The sequence below is a fragment of the Pagrus pagrus genome (genome assembly GCF_965226575.1).
Source record: "Pagrus pagrus genome assembly, chromosome: 7".
Classification (NCBI taxonomy): Eukaryota; Metazoa; Chordata; class Actinopteri; order Spariformes; family Sparidae; genus Pagrus; species Pagrus pagrus.
Genome location: NC_140191.1, coordinates 31,923,236 through 31,936,673, shown reverse-complemented (window position 1 = coordinate 31,936,673; position 13,438 = coordinate 31,923,236). Strand labels below are relative to the sequence as shown.

Sequence of the window (13,438 nt, the reverse complement as noted above, 5' to 3'; positions counted from 1 at the left end):
ATTTGCGGAAACTCTCACTATAATGACAGTGCTGTGTCATATGCAGTAAGATAAGGGTTGGTTTCTTTGCATTTATTCACTTAGGCCCAATGGCGACAACGAGATAAGAAACGTGAGGAATTCTGCTGTCACCATGGATCCAAGCTAGACTTTAACCACCATCTCAAATGACCTCAAGAAAAACTCCAGAAACTTTTTTTCTATTGTAATCTAACATGATCTAAAATTTCCCAAAACTACTGAACTGTTTTTTTCCTGACACTTCAGAGGGAATGGGAACACTAAGACCAGTTTAATAAAACCTTTGGAGTGCTGGCAGTAATACACAGTTGCATCACAGGCACATTTATAGTGAAGGTTTGCTCTGCTGCATGACCCACATCTTCAACAGCCACATCCACTAACACACACCTCCCCACGTCCACTGTCCATTTTCACTCTGCAAACTGCCATCCTGCTTACACTATAACTATTCTCACTGTTCATATCCGTGACTTTAAGCCCATACATAGCCTTTACAGATCAGTGAAGTAACACAACACATGACAGTGTTTTTTGACTGGAGCATCCCAGAAAATACTGTGTTATTGAAGGGTTGCTGATATAATGGCCTGCACCTTTGGAGAAATACTAAGGTCAAATGTACCTGCACTATAACATTAATGAAAAAGTAAATAAACACCATAAATATTTCAAATACGGAGAGACTTCATTTTGAGTGAACAGTACATTTTTTTGTCCTGTTTAAAACCTGGAGACATTTAATGACTCGCTTTAGGACACTTTACAAAACATTATATTATGTTAGGGCAGACTTCAGCTTAAGCTTCCAAACAACTTTACTAGTTTTAACACCAGTCTGTTTTGGCATAGATGCAGCTGTGTAAAACTGGATTACAGTACATTAGTATGGGCTGTGAAATAAATAAGCACGATCTGATATCGCCAAATAGGGGTGGTGCTACAACATCATAACTAATGTTGGTCCAGGACCATCATTGCAACTGACCAATCACATTTTTGTAATGTAATAGCTTTGCAACTCAGCAAAAAGAACAGAAAAATACATAGATGGTTGAAGTTATCCTTTCTAACATGTGGTAAACACCTAAGCAAGTATTTTATCATTTATAACTAAGTATTTTTGTTGCCTCAACCTCACCAAACAGCAACAGAATTTTTTTTTAAAAAGCGGGTAATTAGAAGTGAACAGTAAAACTGTATGTTCTAAACAGGGTACAAGCCCCGGTCTCCTGGGTGAGTGTAATGTACTTAACCAATTCAGCTATGACAACTTCATAATTTTAAATGATGGTCTTTGAACAGCGTTAATTATAATGTTCCAGGAACCGCACCAACATGAGTCATATGTCTATGACATCACAACAATAATTACGGTGTTGTATTAACACCAAACACAGTGATATCAGATACACCAATAAATAATTATATATGTATCCATATTTATTTTACACATAACATGTTGAATGGATCTGTATCTATATCAGAGTCACAGTGGTACATTGTATAATGAAAGATATATTTACTTGGATGCTTTGTATGACTTATATGTGTTGGCATTAGCAGGCAAAAATAGCAGTAATTAATTATTTTAAAGGAAGCAGTATGCTGCAAGATAGATGCTAAAGCAATTGAGCATTACATGCTGCAGAATGCTGGTCAATAGCTGCTTCCTGGAGTAACTCAAGAAAGATTTACTATAGAAGCCAGTTAGCTAAAAGCTAATATGTAGAAAATGAGAGAATAAGCTCTCAAGTTAGGTTGCAGTTATGACCAGCTAATACATAAGAGCTAAAGCATATGTGACACTTAAACTGTACGTACAGTTTTTTTATCACTATTGTCACAACAAGATCTGACAGTGAGTAGGGAGCAGCCCTGATGCTGTCAACTGAACAGATGGTATCATGCATAAATGTAAATTTAACATGGTAGAATGTGGAGAAAGCATAGACAAGATAAAAATACAACAGAAGAAAATTGTACATCATTCTAAACGATGAAAATTCATGTATTTTGTTTGGTTTTTTTAATCTTTAAATGACAAATAAAACTTTTTGGGTAATGTTTTTAGTTATAATTTGCACATTGTTTGGTAAATGCCTAATATACAGACAGTATTTATCAGTGCAAATACTGCACAAAAATAAAGCAATGCCCAAAGTCATTTGTTCGCACTACTTCGATCATTTAGAGAAATCTGGACCTCCAAAGAATGTTTGAAAGCTGGCTCCTTTTAGGTGACACTGTCAAAAATTGTGTACTGATTAGGTTGACGTATCCAGTTGAAAATATCTTGAAAAATCTTTAGGGCTATTACAAAATGAGCAAATATCCAATTTTTAAGTGACTAGAAACAGCACAAATCAATTAACCGAGTTCTCTGATATTCAGTAGTGGAAGGGTACAGTACTCATTCCTTTAACATCTGATTGTATTTTTGGCAAGCAGTGTTTTAGCTTGGCCCAATGACATTGTATGTAATTACTGTAGGAGATGAGCTGATGTGTCATTCTGTTTATTGAATACAATCAGAAAACTCAAAACTGTTATCATCCACAAATAAATGTACAAATATATGGATTTAGTGTAAACACACACCACAAGGCTTGGACTGTTAATAATATTAATATATTAATATTGCAGTCATACTGCCTCATAGACAGTATTCTATTATAAACACAGACTACACAACAAGTAACTTTAAGCAAGCGCAAAATAATAATTTAAAGCAGTTTTTATTTTTGTTGTTTCTTCTTGTGCAAGCATTTGTGTATAGTGAAATACCAGATACATTAACTAGAAAATAATGGGTGTCTGACCAGGTACAATATCAGCTTCCAAAGAAATAGAAAAGTAACTTGATATCTCATCACAGAAGTGAAAAGGATGTATCAGTAATGAATGTAAAACTAGATTTTCTAATAAGCAACAACCCCAAAAACAGAATTATTTGTTTCTGACATTTATGGTTCTCAATTTTATTCATCCATTTTAGAATATGTGCAATAGCACAGATTTGACATACAGTCATAGAATAAGACGCAAAAATAGGTTAGGTTATAGTGCTGGTACTTTATTTATTTTGTGTATTATTGTCAGCAAATCCCTTAAAAAAAGATGAAAAAACTAATTAAGACTTTGTATATGTGACCTCAATGGTGAGCTGGGTTGAAATTTAGGGATGTCTGGCCAAGATTGTTTGCAATTACAAAATGAGAATGGAAATGGTTTATCTTACAGGTTCAACAAGTTAAATTATTGCAAAGGGTTGATGTTATTGTTCTTGTAAAGCTTTACAATTACAAACGGTGTGCCCATGATGTCACCGTTTGCAAGATCTCTACATTCACTGTAGGCATTTGCTATTGTGTGTTACTTAGAGGGAACAACATGAATAAATGGTACAAAGCTCTTGCATAATTGATTGCACAAATATATTGAGAATGAATTTTGGAAGAGGCTAAATAAAAGATAAGGAAAATGTAGCAATAACATCAAAACACAAGACATATTTCTAAATGAAACATATCATACAGCAATAATATTTAAACAAACCTGCCCACAGATGACCACCAGGGATTTGCATACATGTAATGTAGTTGGTGTTCTGCCTTATTATCAGATGTAATGTAAGTCCTGGCAATAAGGAGTCATTATATGGTACATTATGTAATCCTTATTTCCAGGGGTGCATTACATGCTGGCAGGATCCTGCATGTAATAATTATAGAATTCGAATAATTACTTGGTGACCTGCTTTACTGCTGGAGGTAATGAACCCTGAGCAATAAGGCTACCGGGGTACATTATCTGGTGCTCAGGATCACCTTATGGCATTGCAACAGCAGTGGTAGGTATTTCCATCTTTCCAAAACTCCAAACTTTGAAAGCAACAATTAGAACTTACTTCACTTGCACTAGACTATACAAGTTAAAGAAAAACTCACTGAGAGAAATCCTCTTTGTTTGCCATCACACCCACAGACAGCATGAAGGGTTCAGCAGTCAAATTAGCAATAATACATAATATGCAATGTATGGTTAGACTTTCAAAATAAAGCTTGCTGACAAATAGGTCACATTATGACATATTGGGACTTTTTGACTGTTATTGATGCAGTGCAAATGTCATGGTTTGGTTAGGTTTAGGCACAAAAACTACTTGGTTAGTTATAGGAAAAGATCATACTTTGGGTTAAAATTACCACGTTAAGTCACATAAATTACATAAAGTAGGTTACATAAGTGACGCAAAGGACATCATTCATGTATAGTACATAATTCACGTAAAAAATAGAGGGGCATTTCGAGTTAGTACTGTATCAAACTGACAAGGCTGCTGTATTTGATGCATTGTGAACAGGTTGGATATTCGGGTACATTACATGCATGTATGCATAATGTACCTCTAACAATGAGGCTGCCCGGGTTATAGTTCATACCTTTGGTAGCCTTGGCTGGGGTACATAATGTGGTTGTAGGTAGCAAAATATGAGTGACTACTGACATCAACTTGCATGTCTGTACTACAGTTGGTATTTCCTCAGGTTGGTGCAGGCAATTGTGTTCAGTGTTCCAAATCAAATCAAATCAAAATACAGCTTCTGGGATGATGGATTAATAAGTTCAAAGTGCCCCTTTTTCAGTTATTTAACAAGCAGTCACCTGATTTATCTGAATTCAGTGTGCTGTCTCTGAAAGTTCATTTCATCTTGCTTTGAATTCAGATAACACATTCAGAGCCACTGATTCACTTGATAGAAGGTTTGTATATATAACAATGTGATGAGTCAGTATGCCAAGCTATGTTGGAACATATGCAGTAATAATATTTACACAGTGTGAGCTTCGCAACAGCACAGCTCCACCACAACATTAATCTGTAAACAAGACTAAATTATCTTTTTAGTATAAGCTAAATAAAGACAGACATGATGAACAGACCTATCAGGAACCTCACAGGCAAAAACAGATTTTCACAGGTATTTTTTTTTTATAAGAAACTCAAGGTTTCTCCATTCAAATTATAATATACCAACTTACTTAAAACTTTGTATTGACAATGAATTGCTTGCACTCATGTTTCATGCACAAATGCCACTACTGTCACAAATTTTGCACTCTGCCTTGTGGACATTCCCTTGATTGGAGCACATGAAAGTGTGCAATAATTGACACACTGTGACTCATTTGCTTGGGATTGCACACGATTTACTATTCAGACAATATAGGATCACTGGACTAGAATAAAATAGGGTTGACTAATATTGGTTTTTGAAGGCCATTTTAAAGCTGCCTATGGCTATTATGGGGTGATATTATTTCACTTCTTCTCTGAATGAAAACACTTCTGAAACTGTATTTAGGAGGACCATTATGGAGGACCAAAGCTCTGAAACCCAGAAGAATTAAATTCTTCATCAGCTATTTGATGTAAGTTTTGTTTATGATCAAGAAGTGTGCAGACTCTGCTGGTGGTCTCTATAGTCAACAATCCTTTTACTTTCATGTAATCCATAATGGAACCTTTAGTTTTCTGTTACAACAGCCTAGTGCTCAGTGCATGCTGATACTATGATGCACTAGAAGACCATCTTGAAGACAGACTTATTGAATAATAATAGTAATAATAATAATAAAGGTCAGTGATAAATGATGGATATTTTCATTTGCCACACGTACATACATTACATGTTATCATCTGTTTTGTTCTGACAAGTGAATTCAGGGACCACTGATGAAATCCTTTGTATAAGCATATGACTATACAGAAAGTTGATATTGACAAAATCAGCACAAGGCTCCTTTTTTAATGTTGATATCAGCACGTGGCCATGGTAAGGTTAACATCAAACAATGTAGCAAACAAACCATTTTTAAGGTACGGCTGAGGGCACACTTTGCAACACCTTGTTGAGGTTTGGGAGAGATCATGATTCTGGTTTTCAAACAGCAGGCATTAATTGTTGGAATGTGAGAGCCAACCTCCACATCATTGCTTTATGTTTCACTACATGAAGAGCACACTGCTTGCTACATTGGTGTTCAATGTTGGCACTGATGTAAACTGTAAGCAGCAGAATGGAAACAATTGCAATGATATTTGGCTGCATTTTTAAAATATAATGGTTTTGGCTGCTTCTAATTGATGCCCAATCAATGCGTCCTTATCCACATCCAATCAATAACTTTGTGAGCTACTTTAACAACTAGAGCTACAAAATTTGAATTGCCATTCTGGCCATATAAGAATCCTGAGCTCCAGTTCAGCAAACACTCTACTACTACAGCTCCACTGTATGCGTTTAATTATAAGTGTAGTGGCTGTGAATATTTTCAGCAACCTAGACTGCCACTGCTGGGTAAAACAATCTCTAATGATAATTACTACATTAGCAACTCTTGTGGACAATTAAGACATGCAACCTCTATTACTAAGTCATAAAAAATAGGTTTGAGTACCTGCAAAGTGTTCCTTAATGATAGAGTAAACTACATGCCTATTCAGCAAAAGTGGAAACTCTGGGATATATTTAAATATATGTATTTAAATTAATGCATTTAGAAATGGATCATGAAAACAATCATAAAAGTAAGAACAGCAACAGGAAGTCATTCATAAAATCATAAAAGTATAATGTGTAAAGAAAGAAGAACTTGCATTCCATTCTGTCCCATTTTTTCGAACAGTTCTTGTCAGGAAGGAACCTTAATAATAATGGCAGCTTATGACTCAGACTTGCTGATATGAGATATTATAAAAGGCCAATACTTGAAAACCAATATACAGGTCCAACCCTAAACACAGCTTAATTTATTTGTCCAAATATTGATACAAAAACATGGATATCTACTATGATGTGTAGCTTGTGCATCCCACAGTCCAGTGCTAATTAGTATCAGGCTAATTTGTGAAAATGAACCATCTATTTTGTGTCATTGTGAAAATCAACCATATATTTTGTTTCATTGCTCTAGGCTCCTCATATAATTGAATACCACCTACTTTTACAATATGGGGTTGTTTTCTCACCATGATGCTTAAAGTGTCAAGTTGAAAAATGTGGTGCTAAGCATCTCTTTGTTGTGTTTCACATGCTTGACAGTGCACACCCTGCAATTTGCATTTTATAATTACTTCTGTTCTGTAACATTAGAAAGGAGTAAAAATAGCAGCTAGTCATTTATATAATGGGATGAGCCATACACTCTCATATACAATAGAGGAACTGTTAATAGTGTTTTTTTTAGGTTAAATAGACATGTTAACGCCATAAGTATGTGTTTTTGAGATTACTGCATTTACTAAACAGATTGTAATACCACAAGATGAGAGCATTGTCAGAAGAAAATATACACTTGTTAAAATTTTAATAAAAGTATTAATAAACATTTGATAACTTTATAAACTATAGACCTTTGATTCATCTACCAAGACTCTGAGACTTCTTTTCTTCATTTTCGTTGTCTCAAGTGTCTGCCTTCACATTATTTCTGTACATTCCATTATCATTGCTACATAGCTACATATTCATTTTGAAGAGTCTCTCAAAAAGCTTTTGAAAGTTGCTTGTTTGCCTTCAGATCTACAGCTGTTAAGAAGATCAGTTTAATTTCTGTGCAATGTCTTCAGAGGTAGCTCCGGGAACTGTTTAGCCTAGCCTAGTACAAAGTCTGGAAACAAAGGTGCAAATTTGCTCCCATCAAGAAAATCTGCTTTCCAACCAAGCTTTTTTAAGCTCTGTTTGGGCAGGATTTCAGGTGTCGGTCATGTCTCTTGGTAATTACACAAGGTGGATCTTAAGTAGACAGGGATATTCAATTGGCAAAACTCAAACTTGGTGTTAAGGTTTTAAGGTTTCTGTCAGGGCATCACATTAATAATTTTCTTTGTCAATATAATGTACGTTAAGTTTGATTTTTCATTCTTTGGAGTTCAAACATGAAGTCCAGAGTACAAACTCAAACAATAGTAGGAAAATGTGCACTATTTGCAGTCAAGGCCAAAGCAGTGCTTCTGGCTTCATAAGGTCAGCCAGACACAGGACATACCTCTGAGCTATACATTTACCTATTAAAGAACATGAGTGAGTTAGCCAGTTTGGCTTGCAATAAACAAGGATTATGATATGGTAACCCTAGTTCTCTGAGCATAGGCAGAGCTCTCTACTAGATTCTATGGGTATAGCACTCCTCCAATCACATTCATGTATTCACCTACTGAGAATCTGCATGTGGGTAGCCACATGTGGGTATGTGCTTATAGGATACCAATGATATGTTGTCATCCGCCGCCATCATCTCAGCATGGGAAGCAGTGGAGGCTGCAGTGAGTCACCAGCTGGGCAGAAGGGTCGTCTTCCATGGGAAAGTCAGCAATTTCAGGCTCCAGGTTGCTTTCACATCACCTCTCCTTGGGAAGTGCTCTGCAGTCCATGCAGCCGCCGCCCTCTGCATGGTCTCTTTCAGGGAACTAAAAGCAGAGACAATGTGGGTCAGTTGTGAAGGCAATCAGGCCAGGCACTTATGAACTTCTTGAAGCTGAGACTCCATCCCAGCAGAAATTAAATCAGTGGGCAAACTCAACATTGCCAGATAACAGTAAGTGGTCTTACTGCCTTATAAATGATGACACATGTACTTGGTAACCAGGCCCTGATTGGCATACAAATTTTTAGTGGGCGAATACATGTGTGATTGGAGGAGTGTTATACCCACAGAGTCCAGTAGAGGATAGAGTCTGTGTGAAGTAGAACAACTGAAATTGTCTGAAACCAAAGCTTAGAGACATCATAGTCTTAGAGCTTACTGAGGTAAAATTTCTTGACCTCACAGGCCAGCCTTTGAGTTGATCAGTCTCCCACTAGCAGTCCATCACATCTCAGAAAAGGTCTAAGCTATTTTTAGGCATCATAAAATAAATTGTTAAACTGACCATATATTCAAAATCTGAAAAGTCAATTCCTCACCTAAATAAATGTCAAAGCTAAACTTTGTAACATAATAATAACTGTACAATTAAAATGATTACAGCTGTCATTTTAACTACCCTCATTGCCACTGGTTGATGAATTGTGAATATTTTTTCACATTTAAAGGAGCTAAGCTGGCAGTTTCCTGCCGCCTTTATGTTAGCTAGGTTACTGCAAACACTTCCTGGACCTCTGTGTATTACATCCAAATCATTCTTCTCAACTGACTGTGGGTATAATGGCAAACAATAGGATTTCTTTAAATGTCAATGCGAGATCTTCTTTTATCTGTATAGTCCAGTGTACAATAAGTTCTAAAAGTTGATTTCCAAGTTCTGACTACTGAGTTTTGGATTGAAGGAAATATCAACCACTGTTCTCCTTATTCCTGCAAAGCAAAGCACAGTCAAAGCAAAGGATACAGTTTGCTCCCAAAAGAAGATGTCAGTGTGTGTTAAAATATGCTTCAGAAATTATTCTTGCTAGTTTTGGCCAAGTTAAATCTTTCAGAAAACTAATTTTGGACTCCATAATTTTCCACTGAATCACATGCCTCATAGACTTTCAACAGAGCATTTCTTTGTCATCTCCATGCTAGTCTGTCAGATTTCCATGATTACCATGGTTGTCCCCTTCCTCCCTCTCCTCCTCCTACGCCTCCTGTTCCTTTCTCTCCTCTCCTGTCCCTGCCTCCTTCAGCTCCTCCTCCGCTTCCTTCTCCCGCTCCTCCTCCTCCCGCTCCTCCTCCTCCTGCTGCTTTTTCCTCTCTTCCTGCCTGCTGCTGAGGCTGCCGCAGACTAACCTGACTCGGGGTGCAGGGACCACCAGCTGTGTGTGAGGAACCCATCTCATCATCCCTGCACACACACATACATGCCTGCATGCATATGGATGCATACACACATGCACACATAGAGATGTCTAATGACTCAGGTGGATGGTCTCAGTTGCATGGCAGGTTGGGGTTTTCTGAACTCCAGATTTTTCTGATTAAGAGTTGTTTTTGAGGCAGAAACAGATTTAGTGGTTCAGCTAAATATCAATGGGTGGAGTCAAATAACCTCCAGAAATCAATGGCTGTGTCCCATATTAGCATCCACCTGACATATGTCATAACAAACCTTTGGGGAGTAGAGGGCTACCTGTATATCGATTGCCCGGCAAGAATGTCAATAGCCTTCTGGAAGATTCTGCAAAACCCTCCAATGACAACACTTTTTTCTTATTTTTTCTTTACAACAATGCCCACATTTTTTTTTTAAAACTTGGCTGTCTGCAATATCTGCGAAAGGCCACAATGGTATGGTTAGTATGAAGGAAAGATCGAGGCTACAGCTTATAAAAAGATTAAAAGATTAAAGTTAGTTGAAAGTCAGTGATAGGATGCAAAGTCTGGCCTCCTGTATTGGCAATGGACATGAACTGGATGTAGACCAATCAGCCACAACATTAAAACCACTGACAGGTGAAGTGATTAACATGCACGGGAATGACCCAAGGACTGTGACAAAGAGCCCACGGTGTTGATCTGATCCCCAAATTCCCCAGAACGCAATCTGACAAGCATCTGTGGGATGTACAGGATCAAGTCCGACCCATGAAAGCCCCACCCCCAAACCCACAGGACCCGAAGGATCCACTGCCAATGTCCCAATGCCAGACAGCCCAGGACAAACCCAGAAGTCTTGTGTCTCTGCCTCGAGCTAATTCATAAGATACTGGGATGCATTTTTCTTGAGAAATTTAAATTGACCAACACATCCTCACACCTAAACAACTTAATAGGTCGATTGCCACTGACTCTCAAAACAACATACAGTATATCACTGTTCCCAAAACAACATTACTGTTGCAGCGTACCAGACTGTAATTTGGTTAGGTTTAGGCAAAAATGCTACTTGGTTAATTTTAGGAAAACATCAGGGTTTGGCTTAAAAAATCTACATTATTTATGTAACTTCAGTTACAAACTAACCTAAGTTACATTCGTCACTTCACTTACCTAATGTACGTGATGTCACTTTACTACGTTATAAAGTTAAAAGAACTCACAGTTGGCTTTCGTCTTCGCATTGGACAAAAACAGCAGCCTCCTGGATGAAAGTCCTGTGCTTCTTTGACCCAACCATTTGCCCCAACCTCCTTCTCATATGGACATAGTGCCTTGTTGTCGCCTCACAAGAAAAAGCAATATGGTGCTACTGCTTTCACAGTTGACCAGTACGGTTGTTTTTCTGATGAGGAAGACCCAAAATGGACATTTATTTACCAATAATCTAGTATATTATTCACCAGGGACCAATGACAACTCACATGACGTGAGGTTAACACTGTGAGCTAAACTTGCAGTGTGTAAGATTAAGGTTGAAGTTGAATTCTTTTATTTTCTGACTAACCCCTTGATTCCACTGGGCAAGTATCTGTTACCTGGTGTGTGCAAAGCTGTTTTGGTCCGTCCTCCATGCGACATCATATCCGACTGGGAGTGTTTCAGAAGCCGAGCGCCATGCCTGTCTGATGTTGTTGAATTACACAGATTGTGTTTATTTTGTCATTTTTGTGCTTCTTCTGTGGTTGAGTAGGCTACGTAGTTAAATCATTTTGTTATTTGTCTGTTTAAATGTGTTGATTGTTTATATTTCCGACTTTGTTGTGCTGTCGATCACGATCAAGCCTGCACACGATGTTTTATTTTAAAAATTGCCGTTCCAGTGTCTGACTTCCTGTCTGGCTCGATCTGCTCTGTACTGATTAATGCAGCTGCGGTCCGCTTCCATCAAAACTTGACTTGGGAGCAGAGCGGAGAGACGCTTCTAGGACGCTGCTGAAAAACGTGCCGTGGTGCAGATGCTGGAAACACAAGCATTGTCTAGAACGGCCACGATCTGTTCCGGCGACCGTATCATGGTAGTCACACAGCCGAGACTGGCCCGGTGGATTCTGGTGGTTAGTCAGATGACCCAGAAGTATCCAAGTGACAGCCCTGATAAATTTTGATTTGGTGCTTCCTTTCTCATCTTATTTTCCTTTACAAAAGAAAAGGAAATAAAGCAGTCCCACAATTCCTTGAGGCAGCAACATTTAAAGTCACACATCATTCAGCTGTTCTTGAAAACAATCATCAAGTCATTTTGGCTTACACACCCACAGCCTCTATCAACCAAACCTACTTCAAAGCACAATCAAGTCAACATTTCAAGGTTTTTTACTGAGCTGTGTAGTGGTTCTTAAAGCAACATTATGTAACTTTTTTACCTTAAAATAACAGCTTTAAAACAGCCCCCCCCACACACACACACACACTTGTCTCTGCACTGTGTAACTTCAGTGAGAGGGTAGGATCACAGCGATACATACATCTCATAACATTGTTATGATGTTATGACCTAGCACCAAGTTTACGTCTGACAAATTCTTACAACCCTAGGATTTGTATTTACGACAGTGGTGGTGCACTCAGAAAATGTGGGGGGCGCAAAATTGCTCAAAATGCCAATTTCTAAATAATGTTGCTATAGGCTATCATGTTTATAGGTTTATAATCACATTATAAGCAGCGTATTAACCATAACACGGTCTGTCTTTCAAGCAAAAGGGATATGAAACATTTTTAGTAGGATGGTTGAATGATAGACGACTTGGCTGTTTGTCACTGTTAATAGACACTCCAGTCTGCGCTGTAGCTCAAACACTTCACTGATAAACTGCAGAATAGAGTAACATTAGGCTCCATGATCAAATAAAGTTTTTATAATGCGTAAACACTTATGTCTATAACTTCACACCCTGTCTCTCTCACTCATCCATGAGCTCTCTCTCTCTAGGCTGGCTGGTTTTTATGGGGTGCTACAGCCTCCTTAGCACCCCTACTAACTGTGTTCATACATATTCTGTTTTTTTTTTTATAGTTTTGTTTTTTAATTATTTAAATTCTGACCTTCGTTATGAAGAAGTATTTTTCACCCAGTTGTCCAGGTTTACATAGACTGCATAAAACAACATGGTAAAAATGCATAGGGCCAAGTATCTAAGATGCACTTTTCGTAAATAATCTTCAGAAATTGTAGTTTCACCATTACAGACCGACATCGCTAACATCCGCCTAGTGTAAGTGTAGTCAGTTCTCTTAGCGCTGCGGTTATCTTTTCCTTAGTGCTTATGGATTCGGGTCCTTCTTTGACCTCATGATGTTTTCCATTGAGGTGACTATTCGACCGCACCGTATGAGTCACCAACTGAACACAAAACAGACTTCAGTCTGTTAGAATGTAGCCTGTCACATTAGGGGCGAAGGTGCAGTGTCGGCTTAGAGCGCTGCTACTTGGAAGTCCACATCATTATGAAGACATTAGTCCTGTGGGAAGAAACTCAGCCCCTTCATGTATTTAAACTGAGCAAGTCCGGTGATGCAGCGGCAGTCTTATGGAAACCAAAAATAGTTG

At 37.9% G+C, this 13,438-nt stretch overlaps 1 protein-coding gene across 3 annotated transcripts in view; it reads left to right on the top strand.

Moving 5' to 3' along the window:
- Nucleotides 1–13,438, top strand: part of grik2 (glutamate receptor, ionotropic, kainate 2) — a 303,295-nt gene that overhangs the window by 273,827 nt on the left and 16,030 nt on the right. The window contains exon 17 of one of the 3 annotated variants that reach the window (XM_084357024.1): nucleotides 85–112. The exons of 1 other annotated variant lie outside the window; for it this stretch is intronic. In XM_084357024.1, the coding sequence (XP_084213150.1) occupies nucleotides 85–112 (28 nt within the window). Of the gene's footprint in view, nucleotides 1–84; nucleotides 7,448–13,438 lie in introns of those variants that run through there. One more of the 3 variants, XM_084357026.1, reaches the window with a different exon arrangement.